Raw genomic sequence first — 21,773 nt, 5'->3', positions numbered from 1 at the left:
GTTTGTCAGACACTGGAACCGGTTGCCTACAGAGTCTGTAGCATCTCCATCCTTGGATCCAGTCAAAATATAACTGGACAGGCCTTAAGCAACCTGGTCTAGTTGGCCCTGCTTTCAGTATAGGTTTGGACTAGAGATGTGCAGAGGTTCTTTCTGACCTAAATTACTTTAATCCAACAAACCTGCAATGGCACACCTCGCTGTTATTGCTGGGATCTCCTACAGAAAACTTTGCTCCCTCTAGATAGGAAAAGCATCCTAAAAGAGCTGTAAGAGCAGTCATTAAGAAAAAGTACTGTGAAATAACAATACATGGTACTAGCATGCTTCTTTCTGAAAAGTAGAATTTTAAAATTAAATAGTAGAAAGTTGGGTGATGATGATGTCATGCATATTGAGAGGAAAGGTAGTAGATTGTATGTGTTTCGGTATTTATTTTGAAATATAAATGCAGCTACTTCAGCAATTATCAGAAATCAGTCAGGAATAACCTATACCCTACCCTCCTGACCACAGTTCAGTACTGCTCTTGCTTTCACCTACACAGATGAATAGCTTTCCTAATGTGAATTTAATGGGACTTACTCACATGTGTGAGCTTGTACGCTCACAATTAGAGTCCTGAAAAGCACTTTTGAATAAGGGGGGGGGGCAGAGGTCAAACAAAGAAAAACAACAACTAGATGAACACATAAAACTAAAAGCAAAAGTGTCCTATATCTACAGTGACATTTATCATTCAAAATTCCTATACATCAGCAAGATTATATACAGAAATTATTATTTTTTTTTTTTTTTAGCATGCGCCTTTGCACAATGTGAATGGCTAATTTGTGTGATCCTTCATCCAAGAGCACTGGAGACACTCTAATTCTAGTTGCTTTGCTTTTAAGTGAACTATGCATAAATAGACTACAAATGAAAAAATTCAAAAGGCTCATAACCTGAGACTTAATTTCAAAAGAAGTAGAAATGTGTCAGCCCTTACTCAGTTTGAAACAGCATTATACACTGCTACCATAAAATTTAGCTGAGACTTTTTTTTAGTATAACCAATTAAAACACTTTGAACTCACCCTTTTGACTCTATAACAATTCAAAGTCTAAGATAAAATTTTACTTAAAAACAGTGAAAGCTCTAAGGTGACTGTTTCTAAGAGGAGATATAAAGGAGTATATGCTAGTAAAAATTACTGTATTAATGTGAAGAATCCAGCCTCAGATTCATTAGATTCTGAATGAGTTCTCCTTATTCTTTTAAGCTTCAAAAGACATAAATGCTCAATCCAAACACTACTCCCAGTTTGTTCTAAAGTACTTTACCTCCGACAGTGTTTGAATTTATCACCAAGAACCCTCTCAAGGGGTCCAGAATTAATTTTGTCCAGCACAACTCAGATAACCTGTTGCACTTTCTCATACAAATATTTTTTCAAAAACAAACAAAGCCCAGAATAAGATAACAAAAAGGTACTTTATCAGCAGATATCCCTTCACTATAGGCAAAAATGTTTGTATAATAGATTATTACAGAATTTAGAGAAGGAGGCAGCAAAGGTAAAGAAATATATTGGGGGGATGCAGAGCAGGTGGGAAACAATAAGACAAATAGCAATTGAATAAAACTTTTTCAAATAATGGAAGTATTAAAAGAATTATGTCCTTTTTTGCCTTTATCTCCTCACTGCCATCATTAAAATTTTCTGCCTACCTTATAGTTTCTGGATGTGGGATGAATATAGTTGCCATATTTGCAACAGATCAAGTCTTAGGACAATAGGTTTCTCAGGTTCTCATGAGAAAGCATTTTGCCACAATGTAGGTAGTTCAATTTTTTCGGCTACATTTATTCTGAAAATTGCCATTTCTCAACAGGATCAGGAAAAAGAAGAATAATTTTCTAGGTAGGTGGTCAACAACACCCAGCCTGTAATTGTCTTAATATTAGGTATGCTGAAGAGAAGCAAAGGTAGTTCCAACAGCTGGGAAAATAAATAAACCAAGAGTAAAGGCAAGCAAGCTATACTACTGCACAGCAGCTGAGATAAATCTGCATTTTGCATTGTAACACAGGAGCATCCTTTTTGGCATAAAGCCAATGGCAAATAAAATCCTCTCTCTGCTGCTTCTTTCACCATATATTCAAGTTACATATTCCAGTACAAAATTTAATCCATTAAAGATACGGTAGCTCCATTTACCCAGCTGGTATCATCCAATACCACATGCTTTGGGGTTTGATTCTGATGCCTATAGCAAACCGAAGCAGCCCTGTGCACACCACTAGTTTACTAACCTTATTGAATTAAAGAGGAGAGGAGGATTGTCTCAGGCCTGAAAGAAATTACAGAGACTGAAACCTATTTTTTTCAGTTCTACAAAGGTTTGTTTCATTTCTATGACAGTAAATGGTTAACTGTAGTTTTTAAGGAAGCGCAGTTTACCTAAGTTGCATGGCAAAGAAGAATTAATCAGCTGCACTTGAATTGATTACTAAACTTAATTAATAGTTAAAACATAATGATCTTAATTCAGATAAATTTCACACAACTCTCCTCATTTTGGCTTTAAATGTGCTACACATTTAAAGGGAAATGTTTTGTCCTGTGTTTGCTTATATGTTATTAAAGACTCTTCTCTGTGATATAGTAAACCCATTGTGCTGGTGTAAGCTGAAGTCACAGGCTACTTTTAAAAGAAATTGCACACAGAAAAACAAGAAAGGAAGAGGAGAGAAGACTAAAATGACAACAAGGTAAAAAAAATAATAATTGCAGCTTAATTTTCTCCATAATTTTTGTTTGCAGTCCGCTTCCCAAACAGCATAAACAGAGCTCACATGGTCTCAGCCACCATTCTGAGACCTAGAAAGATTCCTGCGAGGCTGCTGCTTACAAACTGGCTATTTATTTACAGAAGGTCACATGTAGTCTAACAGGTTTTGCTGGGTTTTGTTATTTTAAGAGAGGTGAGCAGTGTCATAGCAAGATACGTAGATGACACAATATCTGGTGATTAAACAGCAGAGAGAGCTAGTGAAGGTAGGCCACTTGACAATGCACAGATAAATTAAATTCAGTGCTGATTAATATAAGTTTGTGAAAAACATGAATAGTTCACATACCATCCAAGTTCTAAATGAATCATCATCATCAACAACAACATAGAGCCCAGGCACCATTATGAATTGTTTGGTGAAGGTCAATGTTCAATGGGCAGATGCAGTCCCAGGAAAAAAAGTCAAGATTTACAAGAAGTACTGTAAAAAATAACTAGGAAGTTAGAATTCTGCAATATAAATCAATTGTATGGCATTTTCTACACTACCATGGATAACTCCTGCCAATCTTTTTATCAAAACAGTTGCTGCAGAATTAATGGTGGCACTGAGAAAGAGGCCAAGAATGGTAACAGGACATGCACAATTTCTTCATGCAGAAAAGGACAGAGAGGACTGAGAACACTGACCTCAGAAGCAAGACTACATAAAAAGAGACAACAAAAATTGACACAATGGAGGAACAATATGAAGAAAATTAGAACTTCTCCTTTGCTTCCCAACATAAGAGCAAATGACAGAATTAGAAAGCTGATAAATTAAAAATCTTACTAAAAGGAAATACTTTTCCACATAACACGTGATTGTATTACAGAATTTGTTGTTGTATTAAGGGTGGAATCAGAGAAGAGTGTGCATGGGGACTGGTCCTGGAGAGGGTCAGAAAGTCTTTAGTTAGTGCAACTAATTGCAATAGGGAAAAAAAAAGTAAAAACAAAGTAAAAAGAACCATTGTAAAATATACTAGCCCTATGCTTTGCATTTCAAGGAGACTAAAAAAAATGAAATTAGGAAGTGACTTAATCTGTGGCTGGGAGGCAGATTATCCTAAATCTCCCCAGTGTAAGTCTTTTGTCTTTTGCTGAAGTATCTGGTTTGAACAATGTGAGAGGCAGAGGACTAGATGAAGAAGTAATAAATATCATTATATTCATTACAGTAGTCTTCGAGATCTATACACATATTTTAGAGATGAGTTTGGCATCTGAAGTTGTAAGTTCCTGCATTGTTTCCAAACCTTTGCAGCCACTTATGTGCTTGCTCAAATTGTAATGACTGTGGGGTGCAAAAACATTCAGCGTAGATCTCCATGAAGGAGACAAACTACAATACCTTTGCAGGTATTTGCAAGAGACTATAAGGCAACATAGCAAGTACACAGTCAGCAGTTAAGATGAGGAAACTCATATTGTATATGAGCTCCAAGGTGCCAAATGGGAATGATAACAGCTCAAAATGTCAAGGAACACATACATGTAGGTGTCCAGATTGTCCACAGAAGACGGGATTTTGTAGGCAGAGGAATTTGTAGCTCACGTTTGGATCTATGTTTTGTACCTGAGGATGTACCATCACCATCATGCATCATGTGCTTGACAATACCATTAATAATATGAAGCACACATGAATTAATATATTCATGCATGAAGTCCCAGGTGAGAAAAGGCTCAGTCTGATCAGTGTTGTTCTACAGGGCAAGCTGAAGTTTAGAGCCTAAGCAGTATACTGGAACATTTAAGACACTTAACAGAACTTACCTTGTCTGTAAAATCTGTGTAGTTCTGTACAATAGCTCTGTGGTAAGTGGCTGTCCTCACAAAATCCTGCATCATATTCTGTTGTTGAGACAGGCAGCCATAAAACTAAAATGAAAAGAGGAGAGGAAAAACAGAAAAAAAAGATAAAGCCCTTCTTCTATCAATCTTACCTTAAATTACTTGGTACTTAAATTACCAAGGTCCTGACCACCCTCTGAATAAACCTAAGCTATCTTTCTAACTGACCTGGTGACTAAGGTCAAGCAAACAGTAACCTAGATTTCACGAATTGGCACTGAAGTTTCATTACCTGAAAATACTGAGCAGCGGATGCTTCATCTGTTCGCTGACTGAACACAGAGTTCTCCTTCTTCTGGCTACAGCATCTTTTCACTGTATTTGAAAATATGTTGTATTCTGGAAAAGAAAAATAGAAATAACACAAATGTAGCAAAAACCACAAGGATGGTAAATTAAGATAAGCAACCAATGACAAGAAAAGAACACATTCCATCACACTTGAGAGGAATGCTTCATTTGGCTTATGGTGTTCATAAATACACAGTAAACCATTTCAAATGTCATTAAACAGACAAGAGCTGTTGCAAAGATCTGGTGAGCATCAAAAGATTTTAAGAAGCACCTGGATGTGTGCAACAGTGTTGTCAAGGATTCTCCATTCAGATTAGCTAACTCCTGCAAACAACAGTGATGGTGAACTCTAACAGAGGAGTGGCTGAACATAAGCCTCAACCTACTATTTCAGGTTAATCTATACTAGCCCAAGCTCCACACAGAGAACTACCTGGGGTTATTGTGAAATGCACAGATTTGAGTGAGGAGGCTTACAGACTAGAATAAAACACTCAAATTTAATTGGCCTAAAAAAGCCAGGCTGAGGACCATGTATCTTCATTCAGAGGCAGTCTAGCTAAAAAAACTCAAGAGTTACAGGCCTTTGGCTTCTGTGGACAAGATCAATTCTGACATTAGATAACTAACAGGAAAAAACATGTGGACCCAAAAAAAAACAAATAACCAGCTCATGCAAAGGCTTTTGTCTCCATCTTTTAAGATCAAACCAACCCCCCAAGCATAAAATAATTCCTTGATGTCCAAAAGAAAGGCACATGCCAGTAAGTGGAGAAAGTATCTAGAAAAAGCACTGTAAAGAAAAATTGTTGGGGGGAAGCATAGATAACAACAATAAAATCAGGGAGGGAAGTCTTTCATCTTCCGTTCATACAAAGAGAAGAGAAGATAGAGAAATCAGACTACACCACATTCATAATTTGCTAAACCAGAGAGACAGGAAACTCCTACAACAGTTCACAGATTTTCAAATAAAAATAGCAATTGCCTGAAGCCTGTAACTGTGCACTGGGAAGTACATGCTAAGTGCTCTAATTGTTTGGAGATAATTCAATAATTCAATACTTTGAATGGCCTTTGAAACAAAGGGTCTGAAGATAACAGAAACAAATAATTAATAAGCAGCTCAACGGAGTAATCAAGGAGAATTTCCCTCATCATTTCAGGAAATTTTAAAATCTTCAAAACAGAGATTTGGTTGCACTAATCCTTTTCCACTGCAGAAAGCTGGCATAACCAAAAAGGAAGAGACATAGAAGATAACATGTAGCTGTCCCTTTACCTTTGGAAATCAGGACAAGCTCAATGTCAGGCTGTTTGGGAATGAAAACAAAGACCCATGTTTATACAACCCAACATAAGCACAGTTGCTGCGAAGTTACCCTTAACGGGCCAAAAAAGTATTTTTGAGTAGGGTCTTGAGGGAGAGATCCTCGGTAGAAAATTTTAAATTCTTGGAAAAAGTGGATAATAAAGACAGCACAGAGTTCAGCAAAAGCATCACAAATTGCTATTATCATTATCCAAGCTTTCCAGTCTTCATAGAACTAGAAACCACTAAAACTGGAAAACTGGATGGAAAAAGCTCCATCTTTGGGGCAGTCATATACTCTTTCACCATAAGAATTTCACACCAAAAATGTGACAGACAGCCATACTTCCTCAGAGAAGTCTGAATCAATTGAGGGCACAGCCCCTTGAACCTCTGGGCTACCCCATGTCACAAGGTGCACTTATAAGCGTCCAGAGTTCAAGCCATTTCTCTCAGTTGAATTTATGAGCAGTCTAATGTATGCGGTGAAATAATTTTGTTGAAAGTCTAGAACAATAGACTCTAAGAATTATCACAGCATTAGTTTAACCTTACTCTATAGAAGACTGTAAGGGTGGCAGAAATTGTAAAACACAACTCACCAGCTTATTCAAATGCACTTCACCTGCTGAGGAAATTTGCTAGAGAGCTGATCTGTTGCCACTCTGCAGAATATTCCCATTTAATTTCCAGGTGGAAGCAAGAAAGTCTCACTTTGTTAGTTCAGCCCTGTCAGCTCCAGTGGGAAGAAGATGCCACATTCAACATCTGAATTTGGGGTGATATGGGGGTCTCAAAATAATTAAATTGTTCCAGAAGTAATTGTAAATTACCATGAAAATGTACAAATGCCATCAACATGCCCTTTTCTCTCCCACAGCGGGTTGATGGTCAGAATGAAACAATAAATGACCGGATCATGACAACTAAGAGTGGCCCAAATTACAGACAATGCCAATTTTCTGCAGGAAGATGCAGAAATCAGCTTAAACCAGATCAGTCTCTCTGTTCTTTCTCTGCATGAAGAGACAACACCAGAAAAAAAGTCTGACACTGGACAGTGGAGATTTTTGCCAGGCAGTCACCCATTGTCTTAAGCTTCTCCCATTTTTTTTTTCTTTTTTTTTTTTTTTTCTTCAATCTGAAAGCAAGAGATGATGCTACAGATTCAGCAACATGCTTGACTCCTTTCTTTTCTAGTCACTCTTTACACGATTTTCATATCTCTGCAGAGACTAATTGGTAGCTCAGAACATCATCTTTGGTGTCCAGGAATGAGAATGGATTTCAAAACTACAACACTGGTTGTGGTTGTGTTAAGAAAAACTGGAAAAGCTTGCCTAGAGATTTCAAAACATAACTGTACAAAGCTCTGAGCACCCTGGGGCAGAACCTGCTTTGCAAAGGAGGCTGGACCAGATGAACATATGATCTCTCTTCCAATTGAATTATTCTTTGATTCTATGAAAAAATAAAAGGTACAACTTCCTTGTGATACAGTACTTCTTTATATACAAATAAGACTTTTGTTGCTGGAGCTCTCTGGAGTGCTGGCAAATTACAAAACTAGTACTCAGTGAGTTGAAAGGTACATCAAAATAGAAAGAAAGAAAAAGAGGTTGGTGGAGTTCCTCCACAATCTTTCATAAAAGACCTCAGATGCCCTTGAAGTTTTTCTAACAGAGTATCTGCAAGATCACAAGAGGCTCTGGCAGACTATGGAGGGGAAAAGTGTCTCATTTCATTCTCCAACCTCAAGAAAAATACAGAATTAAAATTTTCTCTATTAGAAGACATTAAAAATTCAGCAATAAAAACCAGGAACAGCTTTAGATCTAATACATCTCAATGTTTTCACAAACTTTAAATCCCAGCTCCACATTCTACACATTTATCAGTGGCTAACACTGAGAAAAAACACCTAAGCATAAAAATAGAAATATACATGTAGTTGCTGTTGTTGGATGGGAAGCGAAAAATACACTCTAGTGAGAAAAGTAACATCAACAAAGAGCACTGGTTTACAACTTATCTGTGAAAACTTAATGATTCCACCTTTGAGAAAACCTCATAGCCTTGACTGATCCTGCACTGACTGAAAAAGTCCCCTTACAGCATGAATTTGCTCCTCTTTTCTTTTTCTCATCTTTTCAGTGGATGTTAGTTTATCCTCAAAATTTATAAATAAAATATTCACCAAAAATCTTTTAGTTGCTTCTACTTACTATTTGAGGGAAATTGTAGCTAAATAGCTACAAATTAAAGATCAAGCTGTAAGGAAGGAATTGCTGTTGGAGACGTGAATTTGGGATTTTGTTTTTCTTTTGAATGCAAACAGCCAAAGGATTCTAAAGGGAAATCTGTTAGGGAATGCAAATTGCCTTGGAATTATTCCTAGCAATTGCTACTAGTTTCAAATATCGTCTGAGAGTCAGATACACATTCATTTACGTGACAGGGGAAAGCACAAAATAATAAATCTTTAGCATCTAATATAGAAAAATGGATTTATTGTGAACACTCTGCACATTACACAGACAAAATAAATAAAATTCAAAAGTAAGACATGTTGAAGCTTTAAGAAATTCTTCCAGATTAGGACTCCCTACTACAGAGAAGAGAAACAGGTTTGTCTTTCTTTAGCATGGACAAGGAACACCATGTTTCTTCCTTTTGTAGACTGTTCCAGAAGAAAGAAAATAATTTCTCAAGTCTTTTTTCTACATCCAGCAAGTCTATTTTCTATATCCAGCAACAATTTACAATGGCCTGTCTTCTTTCCATTTGCTTCTGCATGCAAATACACTAAGCTGTTTTCTTCCTATATTTTCTGTAAAGGAACTTCTCTTATTAGCCAATACATCATCCTGCTTGTGATATGAAATATGGCTTTATCTGCATATTGATCAAGGTCCTTAAAATTAAATTTAATTTTGATATTCCTAAGAATCTGGGAACTTAATCTGTCATATGTAGAAATTTATCCAGAACTGATCTTGGTTTTATGAAAACTAGATTTTCTTCTTTATTTAAAGTAAAGGGACCAGAAAAGGATCTACACCAAAAACAGTTCAGCTCACTGACAGGCTAGAATACTGGTGGGTCACATACTTTGGAACTCTTTATTTTGCAACCAGCAGTCAACCATACAGAACTGAAGGTCAGTAAAACATTTTTCAAGGACAGCCAAAGAATATTTTTTGTTAATCCTCAGCCCTACATTCCTTATCAAGGTTCTAGCACTCTATCTTTTCCTTTGATGTTGTAGGGAATTGCTTTTCTCATCTCAGGGAACAACCATGTAGGCCTTTCAGATCTTCTATCATCTTTTTAAAAGCAAACTCAAGTATAATGCTTTTTTACTGAAAGGTGTTGCCTAGTAATCTCAGTGTAGTGTTTCAAATGTCACCCTTTCAAGAGTCTTCCATCCAGACTTGAGAGATTCCTTCTATTACCTTTCTCTACCTTAAACAAATCAGGCAGGCTTTTTGCCTCTTTGTTCATCTATAAAGAAAAAGTTCTGGATTGCTTATGAAATTTTCTGGGTTGTCAGGGGTTACACTTAAACAAAAATTAATCTATCCTGTAAAATCCAAAATTAAGGCGAGGGGGGCCACAAATGCTTCTTGATGAACTGCTTCTTCATGCTATGCACAGCCATCTTCTTTCCCCCTCAAAACTCTTTCTTTTGCTTTATTCTCTGAAAAATCTGCAAATTGGGAAGATGGCTGTGACTTTTTGCAAGGTTTTGGCTGTCTTCAGAGAAATAACTTACAATTTTCACTGACTGGAAAACACATCCTTGTGCCCCCCCCCCCCCCCCGCCCCAATCACTCAAATCAATCTAAAGTTTTCCACTAGCAGGCTGAAAAAACCCTCAAAACTTTACAATTGTTATAGGCATGTTCCAAGAGTGGCAAATTAATGAATCAAGGCTTTAAAACATAACTCTTACAGTGGATTTACTCTTTCCCATGGATTGTAAGACCTCCAGTAACTACTCCAGCAAGAATGACCTGATGTTCTTGAGGATAGAGGTAAGTAGACATATTTAGTGCCTTTTCATCTACACATTTTCAGTATCTCAAACCCCCAGCCAACTTAAAACTCCCCCCAAAACCACAGATGTTTCTCTTCAAAGGATCCTCATCTAGATGCTGTTCTGAAAATAATGCAAAATATTGGAAAGACCACCACTATGAGTATGCAGCCTAATCTAGTTTATATTAGCTAATCCAGACACTAGTTTATTTCCAGTACTGTGGAACAGGCTGCAAAACTTGCCCAAGTGTTGGGTACATCTAAAAGACCTGCAGTCACTGCCAGTAAGTACAACACAGCACTTAAATCTGTGCATTTTACCTGCTGAAATAAATGGTTTTTAAAACACCTGTATTTTTAACTGAATCAAAATTCCTCCTTAAACTCTTTGATGTGAATTGAAACTTGTGTTCTATGGTAAACACGGAAAAAAAATTAAATCCAGCAAGTCAAACTGTCTCTCTTTTAAAAGCAAAGAGAAAGATCTTGCTTTATCAAAGCTTAATCTTTTAAAAGAAAATTATTTAAATTCATTAGGCATTCTTTAGTAACTGCCTATGTGAAAGCTCTTACTTCACAACAACTATATCTCCTTCCAGTAAGGGGTATGTTTCCTTACATTTATTGTACATCCTGTGATAAAAACATTCATGCAGGAAGCTACCAGGAAACACCAAAATAAAAGCATAGTTCATATTCTACTGTATCACATAATAAACACTTCTCTGGAGCAAAACTCATCTTACAGAATGGATTATTAGCTTTCAGAAGAAAAGTGCCAGATCCTCCTTTTTTCTTAGCCACCGAAAAGGCAAGGAAAACTCCTACTCTTCTGGGCTGAAGTGCCTTCACAAAGAACTTGTTGAGGAAATTAAAAAAAAAGAAATTCCCCTGCAAATAATTTCAGAGAACATAAAAAAATGTAACTCTCAGACACTTTCTTTGAAAGTCAAGCTTGTTAGGATTTTTTATTTATTTCTGACCTCCCCCCCCCTCTTTTTTTTCCCCAATTACAATCTGAAAACAGAAATTAATTTGAAAACTTTAACCTTGACAGAAAGCTGTATCTTGCTAAAAAACAGGCATTTCACTGCAAGGTTTTGACTAGCTAAGCACCTCAACTAACATTTGCTGTTGGGCATTAAACCCATGCTAATCAATTACACAGTTTGATAACTTGACAGAGATATTCTGCAGATATTACTGCACTGATAGTCTAAAAACTGAACTGTGTAGAAACTGAATAAAGGCCAGCTAAAAGCAGTTCCTGTGATCAAAGATAACAGGAACATCCTTTCAAAGAGCCCTGCTTCTGGTGTCTCTTTTGCACTATTCCCTTCAGAAAAAGGAAAGCAGAAGACCCAAGCCCCTATAGCACTTCCTGCAGGCACATTCATAGTTGATTCCTGGTAAATTGTCACTCAAATGGTTGCACTCTGTGTAAGCAGAGCTGCTGTAACTGATTTCTCTTTACAAAACGCTCACCCTCACAGCAGAAGATACAGACACACAAATGCAAGCTATTAACATGGTCCACCTCACCCATCTGCTCAAAACAGATGGAGTCTCTCACTACTCCAAAGGGGAAGAGGGTGGAGAAGGAACGACAACAACAACAACAAGGCTTCAGTAATAAACCTGGATGGTCACTGGGGGAGAAAGGGAAAAAAACCTAAACCAGCAGACACAGAATAAGAGAAAGAAAACTCAGTGGGGAATAAAACCCCACAAACTCCACACAGCAGCAATCTAAAACAATGCTACTTGCAACAAACCATGAAATAAATATATTTTAGCAACAGCTGTTAGATTTTCTGACCTAAGGAGATCAGTGTAACAGTCACGGAGTAGCACTACTCACGCATAATTTTGCATTATCTCCTGCAGGCTACTGTTAAAATGTAGTACCTACATTAAGCAGTAAGTTTGACATAGAACTGATGAGAAGTGTACAGTCATAATTTTGCCCATGTTTGAAAAAACAAATGGAAGTAAATCCATAACTTTATGATAAGACTTATCAAATGATCAGACAACTCAGGCTGTCTCTTGTTAACAAGTGAGACACAGTCTTCTGGTTGGAACAACAGAATTGCAGAATAGCCAAATAATAAAATGCCTGCTTTGCAAAAAAGTGAAATATGCAGCAAATATATAGTAAGCTTATCAAGGCCAGATTACTATCCAAGATGTTTGAGGCTGGAGTATTACTTCCAAACAAGGAAGAAAATTTTTGCTTCTATTCAGTTGTAAATATTAGACTTCAGAAATTCACAGTGACACCCATTACAAGTGCCCTAATAAAATTCCAACAGCATTCACCACACAGACTCAAAAGTTCCCTGAAATCCTTGGGTTTACACAGTTTGACTGAGATGGGGAACCAAAGGAACCTTAGTAGATATAGTAGATATATGAATGTAGATAGCAATTGTTTAATAATTATCTAGCTTATAATGAAGTTAAAGAAGTTTCAATAGAGGTAGACATGGCCCAAGGGGATGAGAAGCGATGTTTAACGTTTACATTTGTGATGGGTTGACCCTGGCTGAACACCAGGTGCCCACCAAAGCCATTCTATCACTCCCCCATCCTCAGCTGGACAGGGGAGAGAAAATATAACAAAAGGCTCGCGGGTCGAGATAAGGACAGGAGAGATCATTCACTATTACCGTCACGGGCAAAACAGACTCAGTTTGCAAAATTAACTCAATTTATTACAAATGAACCAGAGCAAGGTAATGAGAAATAAAATGAAATCTCAGAACACCTTCCCACCACCCCTCCCTTCTTCCCGGGCACAACTTCACTCCCAGATTTCACCACCAAGCCCCCCCAGCGGCACAGGGGGACAGGGATGGGGTTTATGGTCATCACATGTTATTTTCTGCCGCTTCACCTCCTCAGGACGAGGGCTGATCACACTCTTCCCCTGCTCCAGCGTGGGGTCCCACCCACGGGAGACAGTCCTCCACGAACTCCTCCAACGTGGGCCATTCCCACGGGCTGCAGTTCTTCACAAACTGCTCCAGCATGGGTCCATTCCACGGTGTGCAGTCCTTCAGGAGCACACTGCTCCAGCGTGGGTCCCCCACGGGGTCACAAGTCCTGCCAGAAAACCTGCTCCGTGGGCTCCTCTCTCCACAGATCCGCAGGTCCTGCCAGGAGCCTGCTCCAGCGCGGGGTTCCCACGGGGTCACAGCCTCCTTCGGGAACCCACCTGCTCCGGCGTGGGGTCCTCCACGGGCTACAGGTGGATATATGCTCCACCGTGGACCTCCCTGGACTGCAGGGGGACAGCCTGCCTCACCAGGGTCTTCACCACGGGCTGCAGGGGAATCTTCGCTCCGGCGCCTGGAGCATCTCCTCCCCCTCCTTCTTCACTGACCTTGGTGTCCGCAGGCTTGTTTCTCTTACATGTTCTCACTCCTCACTCCGGCGGCAGTTTCTCCCCGTCCCAACTTTTTTTTTCCTTCTTAAAAACGTTATCACAGAGGCGTTACCACTATCACTGATTGGCTCGGCCTTGGCCAGCGGCGGGTCCGTCTTAGAGCCGGCTAGTATGGGCTCGCTCTCTCTCGAACACAGGGGAAGCTTCCAGCAGCTTCTTACAGAAGCCACCCCTGTAACCCCCCCCCCCGCTACCAAAACCTTGCCAAACAAATACAACATTGTTGAGGCTGGCTGCGACAGGAGATAGTCCCTGATAAGAACCAGCAGTCAAACCCAAGAACCAGCCAAGACCGGCCTAGTGATTTGGGCAAACGCCAAGGCACAACTGAGTCTGCGCAGGGACAGAAGGTTAAGAGTTCACCGTGAAGATGACATACAGCCTTCATCTTCACGACCACCAGGTGACCACCATAAGGAGGCACTGCACAAGCGCAGTTGAGAGAAGACTATGGAAATGACTTCCTGGAGCTAATATGAAGCGGGGATAGGTAATGTCTATGTATAGGCGTATTGCGAAACTCTGTGCATATGTAACACTTGACTGTATAAATTTAAAGCGAACTGCCAAGTCAGGTGCACATGACTTTGGTGGGACTACCCCCTGTGCTGCCCAGCGCTGAATGAACATACCTACTTTACAATCTCACTGATTGTGGAGTCTGTTTTCTGCACGTCATGACAACATTTATCCAAAATATTTTTTCTCTTTATGTTACACCTTTCAACCAATTATACAGCTTTTCATAATAAACACAGCAGATTAGACTAACGGGATTCTGTTCATTTTAACAACTTATCTACCAATATTTCAATAAGCACTAGATCATTTTGTTGTGAACATTACTGAATATTAAATCGCAATCTGCAGACTAGGTCACTTACCACAATGCTACTTTGTAAATGAATTTCTGCATCCTTCTTTCAAACTTTTTTTTATGAGTCTGGATTTGTGCAGTGGGAATAATTTTATCCCAAACACACTAGCAGGTGAATCATTTCAAGTGTCAGAACAGGAGAACTAAATGCTTAGAAATTCAGTCAGTAAGCACTTCATCAGCACACAGGGGACTCAATCAGTTGTGTGTTTTTACAGGAAACATGACTGATGGCCTTGTGTCATTCCACATCAGGAACTGGATGCCACATGTTCCAAATCTCATTAAGTTTCCCAAGTCATACTTTTCCCAAAGCAAAAACCTTTTCTATTTTTAGCACCAGTAATCTATGCTTTCTTTGGAAAGCAGAAAGCAAAATACTGCATCACCTCCAAGCTAAACATCTTAACTAAAATCAATTTTCTTCTAATAGAACATTCCACCCATTAGTAAGTGATTCACATCAATATAAAACAAAAATAAAGCCAAATTGATAAAGCAGTTGGTTATCATCAAGAAGAAAATTAAAGGAGTAACTTTAATCTCAAGGTGCAACCACATTCCAAAGCAACGTGAACTAGCAGATGTGAAAACTTCCCCCACTCCGTCAATCTCACACTAAAAGTGTTACCAAAAGAATAGTCATGATTTGTAAAATGGCATTATAAAGTATCTAAATATAACTGTTTCACTTTCTTTAGAACAGCCATTAGGGTTGTATTAGACAGAGAGATAAATGTGGTTTCAAGCTGCAGTCAAATTTACATAAAGGTTGTACAAATTATTATGATGTTGCAAAACTTTTGAAGTTGAACTATACTTTGGGAACTATTAAACTAAGAAGCATTGGATCCTTTCTTTTATTCTTCCTCAAAAGAATGGATCATTTTTATGTCAACAAGCTTCCTCAGAGTACAAATTACACTTTAATGAAGGAAGATTATTTGGCTCAATACAGTGTAATTGGATGAAATGGAAATATTGAGATGGATATGGTTGATGCAGGTGGTTCACTTCTAGTTTCAAATAGCCAGAATGCTGAAAGTCTTAGTACATAAAAAGTCTAGCAGTGTTTAGCAACAGCCTCTTCTGAACTGGTGGCCATAGACATGCCTGACATGAAAGCTCTATCTGGTAGCACTGAATTAGTGGCTATTAATTTTCAAATTACTGCCAACATTTTCTAAGACATACCTTCCCTCACTGGAATCAAGTACCGTCTGTTTTGAACGATTATCCACCCACCCCCAATCTCTTCCGCTCTTACCAGAACAAAAGACATTAGAACTAAATGGATTTTTAAACACCCTGAATGATTGGACAAATTCCCAAAACAAGCACATTGCCGCCTTCAACAGAGAATTGGCACCGCAATATTGTAATTTACAGGCAGGCAGATCTAGCAGTACTCAGACCTAGCAGACAGGAGTAAAAAAAAATAAATCTAGAAATTTAAAATCCTTCATATAGTTTTAAAAACCTTCATATAAGGTTTTCTAAAACTATGGGAAGATTATGCTGAATTACCTCCCTATAGAAGAAAAGGGGAAAAAAATCATATCTGGAAAGCGAAACACTAATATTAACTAGAAGGAAAACAGCCCAGAATAATTCCAATGTGAAAATACCAGAATGTTACAAGTTACTAAAAAAATGGGGAGAAGCCATTGGCTTTTTTCCAATCCCCTTTAATTTGTCCTCCCAGGAATCAGAATCAATCAATACTTTAAAATGCTAATGCTAAAATAATTCCCACAGAAATGGTCAAGGAAAGCCTGGACAAACAAAAGGTACTGAAAATAGTGCCATAATTGATTAGGTCTTGAGCTGCTCTTTAAATCGTACCACCTTGAACGCACTCAGTGAGCCAGCTCAAAACACCACTAACCTTGTGAATGGCTGCCTCTAACTGGATTAAGAAAAGCAATGGCATAGCAAAAACAGAGAGAGACAATGGCAAACCCAGAGGTTTGAACAGCAAGACTAACCGATACAGGCACAGCAGAAGGCATGGTTGGTGGCAGCCTTCTCCATTAAGATTCACAAATAGACCAGGAGTCTCAAAAATCACATCATGGATATTTATTCTTGCACACCACAGTCCCAAGCTCCAAACACAACCTGGAAATTTATTATCAGACATTTAATTCCTTTGAAGCTGAACAGGTCAAACTCAGGAAAGCACCTACAAAGCTTAGAACCACTTTGTGACAGTGGGGTAATTTAGAAACTGGAGCATGACACAGAACCAAAGTTTCTGCCCCAGGTAAGAAGTTAGGAATTACAATTGCGCACGTAGTATGGCTTAAAAGTCAAAACCTTTCTGGTTTTTTAAGTCATTCCAGTAGTAGAATCTCCTACCGCTCTTTTGAGACTAGCATGTACTTCAGGATCGTTGTGAATTGCAGGGGTGCAATTACAGTCAATGCATTGAATAAGCTCTCCTCTCAACAAGTTGCACCTCATTGTTTTTCAATAAAACTCCGCAAGGGTTTCAAGCTGCAAGATGAAAGACATTTGTTAATATAACTGCTTTCTGAACTAACTCAAATAAAACAAGATTCAGGTAACCAAACTAATCTTTTTTTGCTTTTCTGAAAAACAGAATCACTACTTTAAACCGAAACTAGCAAGGAACCACAGAGCCATTTGGTCCTTTACTTCACAGAATTTATTATTTGACACAAATTCTTGAATTTAAACTGCTGGACAGCTTCCTTGCAACCTGTGGGTGTTGAGGCATATCAGTTAGTTGCCCCAGTTACAGTGCTTTGGTTTGCATGACTAAGTGGTCTCAGTACAGACTAACTGGAATCTTTCTGGATGAAATTAAACCAAAATATACACTCAGGAACAAACTTCAACAGTCAGTGGTCATTAGTCTATGTGACCAGACTAGATCTAGTTCAAAATAAACACACCCTCTATTCTTGCCTCCTTCCCAAATGAGTATAGTTTGCATGCCAGGGCTCCAGCACCATTTCTGTTCTACAAACTTGTTCCTTCTCGGCTGTGTGACTTGCTAATGGAATCATAGCTCATTAGATCCATATACCATTACATGCAATAGTAATTTGGGTGAAAAAAAAAAAATCACCATAAGACTTTCCATGTTCCTTTGCTTGAATTAAACTGCAGCAACAGCATGTATGTTTACACATATAAAATTCAATGTATACCTTTAATACATTTCACATCTCTCTCTCCAAACACACACACTCATGTGTCTCTAGTTCAGTTCTGTATGTAGAGATCCATAAGTACTATATGCTATAAATAACTGAAAACTGTAAATAACACTTTTTTTCCCACCTGTATTGTGCTTGTATGTAAGGGGCACACTACAGACACCAATTATTGGCATATCCAATGCCTGGATGCACTGTGAAAGTGGCTGGAGACCAGGATTATGAGGTTTGAAAGAGAAGAAAGGAACCTGCATTCTACCACAACCCCAAAAGAACAATTCATCCTATGCTCATGAACTAATTCCATGCTAAATTAAGCAGGCCATTTCCACCAAGGAGTAGAAAGCTACATACCAAATCTGCCACAGATGAGTTACAGACTGGTTGGTTGGTCTGTTACAGATAATTGATCCTTGTTTTTGAAAGAAAAGCCTGTAGGCTACTAACTTTCATTTTTATTGCCTGCTTGATCCTACTCAGATGTTTTAACGTATGCTCAGTAGGAAATGAAAGATATAGTCTATGATTTATGACAGTCTAAATGCTGGAACTAGAACAGCAATTCTCTGTGTGGGCACAAGCAGGGCATGAATTTGCCTCTCCCCCCATTCTTCACTCATCTTCCTCTATCTTTCTAAAAGACAGAGGACTTAAACCAAAGACTTTTACAATGCATTTTCATAACTAACACTTTTACTGAATGAAAAAGAAGTTTTCAGTCCATTTTTTAATAACAGCAGTATTTTTATTATACACACATTTGCAAACCCATAAAAACTGAGAGTAACACCTCTACCTGTACACAGCAAACAACAAAAGGTTAGCTTCTGCTCTATAGCCTTGACTTCTTTGTAAAAGCATTTAACTTTGTCAAGACTAGGTGCTATTTGATACACTCAACATGTAGAAGAAGGTACCAGCAAGCTATTCCTATGGCATGAGGAAATAATATCCTACAAGTAACTTCCAGCTTAACGCAGTACCCAACACATTCCATTTAATATCAACAGGTTTGTCATTTAATGTGAACAGACTTTATTTTGACCAACCCATTATATTCCTGTCATTTTATCAATGAGTTGTTGCATGGACTAACAGGCCAGTTCAATTTTATTTTCCCCTGAGTTTTAAAGATGGAAAATAACATAGAAAACACTCAATTTTGTCATGTTAGCAAGCAACAGAAGTAATCAATTAAGAGACTTAGCTATACTGTTCTTATCTATTTCACTATATGTAGCTATATAAATAAACTAAACACAAATCACAGCTAAAGGGAGGACTGACTTTACCACTTAATCTTCAAGGCACTCCCCTCAGGAAAAATACCAAACTGTACAGAAATTAGCTGGATTTTTTTCAAATACTTGTTTGTAAAGGTGAGGAAGAGCACCAAGAGAAACTTCTTTTGCCTTGGGATCCCAAACTATCAGTGCCTTTTGGAATCAGAACCTTCCTAGGTAGGCAAGACATGGTAGGGATTGCAGACCAAAGAGTACAGAAAAACTTGCCTGACTCCTTAATTATTAGTTATTAATTATCTCAGCAGTTAGCTAATAAATCACTAAACAACCTAATCTCAGTTATCTCTTCAGTTATGATGTGGGTCTCTAGGAGACAATACTGTATTACAGTCTCAAAAGAAATAACTTAATAGAATCACAATACTGAATTATACACCCAGAAACACAGATAAAAAAACCCAACAGACACAGTCATTCTTAGCTTACATTCATATTGTTTTAGTAAGGTAAAAGGTTGAAAGTGTGAATAGTTTTTCCTTGATGGATACAGATGAAAGGCTGTAACCAGGTAGAACTGCAAAGGCCACCAAGATTTGGCACCAAACTGAAAAAATCATATTAGTCTAAAAACTGTATTTGCTAGTAGAGTGGGACTCAGGAGTTCATGTGTTGTATATACATGGCATAGGATTAGCAAGTCATTGCATAAACCAACCCAGCTATGTTCTAATTCTCAGCCCTTGATGCTTTGTATGTGTCTTTAAATAATTCCCCCAAATCAAATCTAATTGGTCTGTGCCTCAGCTCCCACACAATATAAAATGGAAATAACTATAACGGCCTCCTGGAAGTGACCAGGCCTACAGGTGCAGGCTGCTTGGTAAGAACTCCTGGTTATTGCTAAAGAGGAAGCTGCGTGTTACCTATAGTTACACAATTTCAAAATGAGTTGTGGCCATGCGGTGCACTACTCAGAATAAATAGGCAGCCTTCTGAATTTCCTTGCATAAAAACTAAGAACGGTTTTCCAAAAGCCAGCATGAGGACATGAGGATAGCACATATTAAAAAGTCTCAGCTGTTGGATATACAAAAACACAAGTCAGGTGGAAATACAAAAATACAGATCTCAACATTCTACTAAAATATAGTCATGTGTCTACAACAGAGTGAGTTTCTTTTTCAGCATCACTACACACAAAATATCCATCCTAAGAACTGCAGGTGTGTGTTAAACTACCTCAATTAACTATACAAACAGAACTGCAAGACCATTTCTGAAGGGGCAGCGACAAGTAGCAGATTGCCCACACAAAGCATTACGTTTACCAGAGTTTATGAAGTTAAGACATATGAATGTGTTATCTGCATTTAGAATCATAGAATCATTTAGGTTGGAAAACACTTTCAAGATCATCAAGTCCAACCATCAACCATGCCCACTAAACCATGTCCTGAAGTGCTTTGTCTACACACTTTTTGAATACCTCCAGGGATGGTGACTCAACTACTTCCCTGGGCAGCCTATTCCAATGTCTGACAACCTTTCAGTAAAGAAATTTCTCCTAATATCTAACCTAAATCTCCCTTGCCGCAACTTGAGGCCATTTCCTCTCGTCCTATCTCCAGCCACCTGACAGAAGAGACCAGCACCCACCTCACAGCAACCTCATTTCAGGCAGTTGTAGAGAGCGATAAGGTCTCGCCTCAGCCTCCTTTTCTCCAGGCTAAACAGCCCCATATCCCTCAGCTGCTCCTCATAAGACTTGTGCTCCAGGCCCCGCACCAACTTGGTTGCCCTTCTCTGGACATCCTCCAACACCTCAATGTCTTTCCTGTAGTGAGGGGCCCAAAAAGTACTCGCAATGCGGCCTCACTGTACAGGAGGATGATCACTTCCTGCTGGCCACACTATTTCTGATACAGGCCAGGATGCTGTTGGCCTTCTTGGCCACCTGGGCACACTGCTGGCTCATACTCAGCCAGCTGTCAACCAGCACCCCCAGGTCTTTTTCCACCAGGCAGCTTTCCAACCACTCTTCCCCAAGCCTGTAGCGCTGCACGGGGTTGCTGTGACCCAAGTGCAGGACCCAACACTTGGCCTTGTTGAACCTCATACAATTGGCCTTGGCCCATCGATCTTCAGACTGTCCAGATCCCTCTGTAGAGCCTCCCTACCCTCAAGCAGATCAACACTCCCATCCAACTTGGTGTCATCTGCAAACTTGCTGAGGGTGCACTCGATCCCCTTGTCCAAATCATTGATAAAGATATTAAGCAGAATGGGACCCAATACTGAGCTCTGGGGAACACCACTTATGACCCGCTGCCAACTGGGTTTCACCCCATTCACCAGAACTGTCTGGGCTTGTCCATCCAGCCAGTTTTTTACCAAGAGAAGAGTACACTTGTCTAAGCCATGAGCTGCCAGCTTCTCAAGGAGTATGCCATGAGACAGTGTCAAAGGCCTTGCTGAAGTCGAGGTAGACAACATCCACAGCCTTTCCCCCATCCACTAGGTAGGTCACCTGGTCATAGAAGGAGATCAGGTTGGTCAAGCAGGACCAACCTTTCCTGAATCCATGCTGGCTGGGCCTGATCCCCTGCTTGTCCTGGACTTGCCATGTGAGTGCTCTCAAGACAAATTGTTCCATAATCTTCCCCCCCGTACCAAGGTCAGGCTGACAGGCCTG

At 39.0% G+C, this 21,773-nt stretch overlaps 1 protein-coding gene across 1 annotated transcript in view; it reads right to left on the bottom strand.

Annotated features, from left to right (window-relative positions):
- The window catches only part of LOC126036468 (histone-arginine methyltransferase CARM1-like), an 86,677-nt gene that overhangs the window by 30,870 nt on the left and 34,034 nt on the right, over nt 1-21,773 (bottom strand). The window contains exons 3-4 of the mRNA XM_049796267.1: nt 4,907-5,013; nt 4,597-4,701 (exon numbers count right to left, since the gene is read on the bottom strand). Coding sequence (XP_049652224.1) covers nt 4,597-4,701; nt 4,907-5,013 — 212 coding nt within the window. The remainder of the gene's footprint in view (nt 1-4,596; nt 4,702-4,906; nt 5,014-21,773) is intronic.

This window comes from Accipiter gentilis, chromosome Z, assembly GCF_929443795.1.
Source record: "Accipiter gentilis chromosome Z, bAccGen1.1, whole genome shotgun sequence".
Taxonomy (NCBI): Eukaryota; Metazoa; Chordata; class Aves; order Accipitriformes; family Accipitridae; genus Astur; species Astur gentilis.
This window is presented reverse-complemented; position numbering and strand designations above follow the sequence as displayed.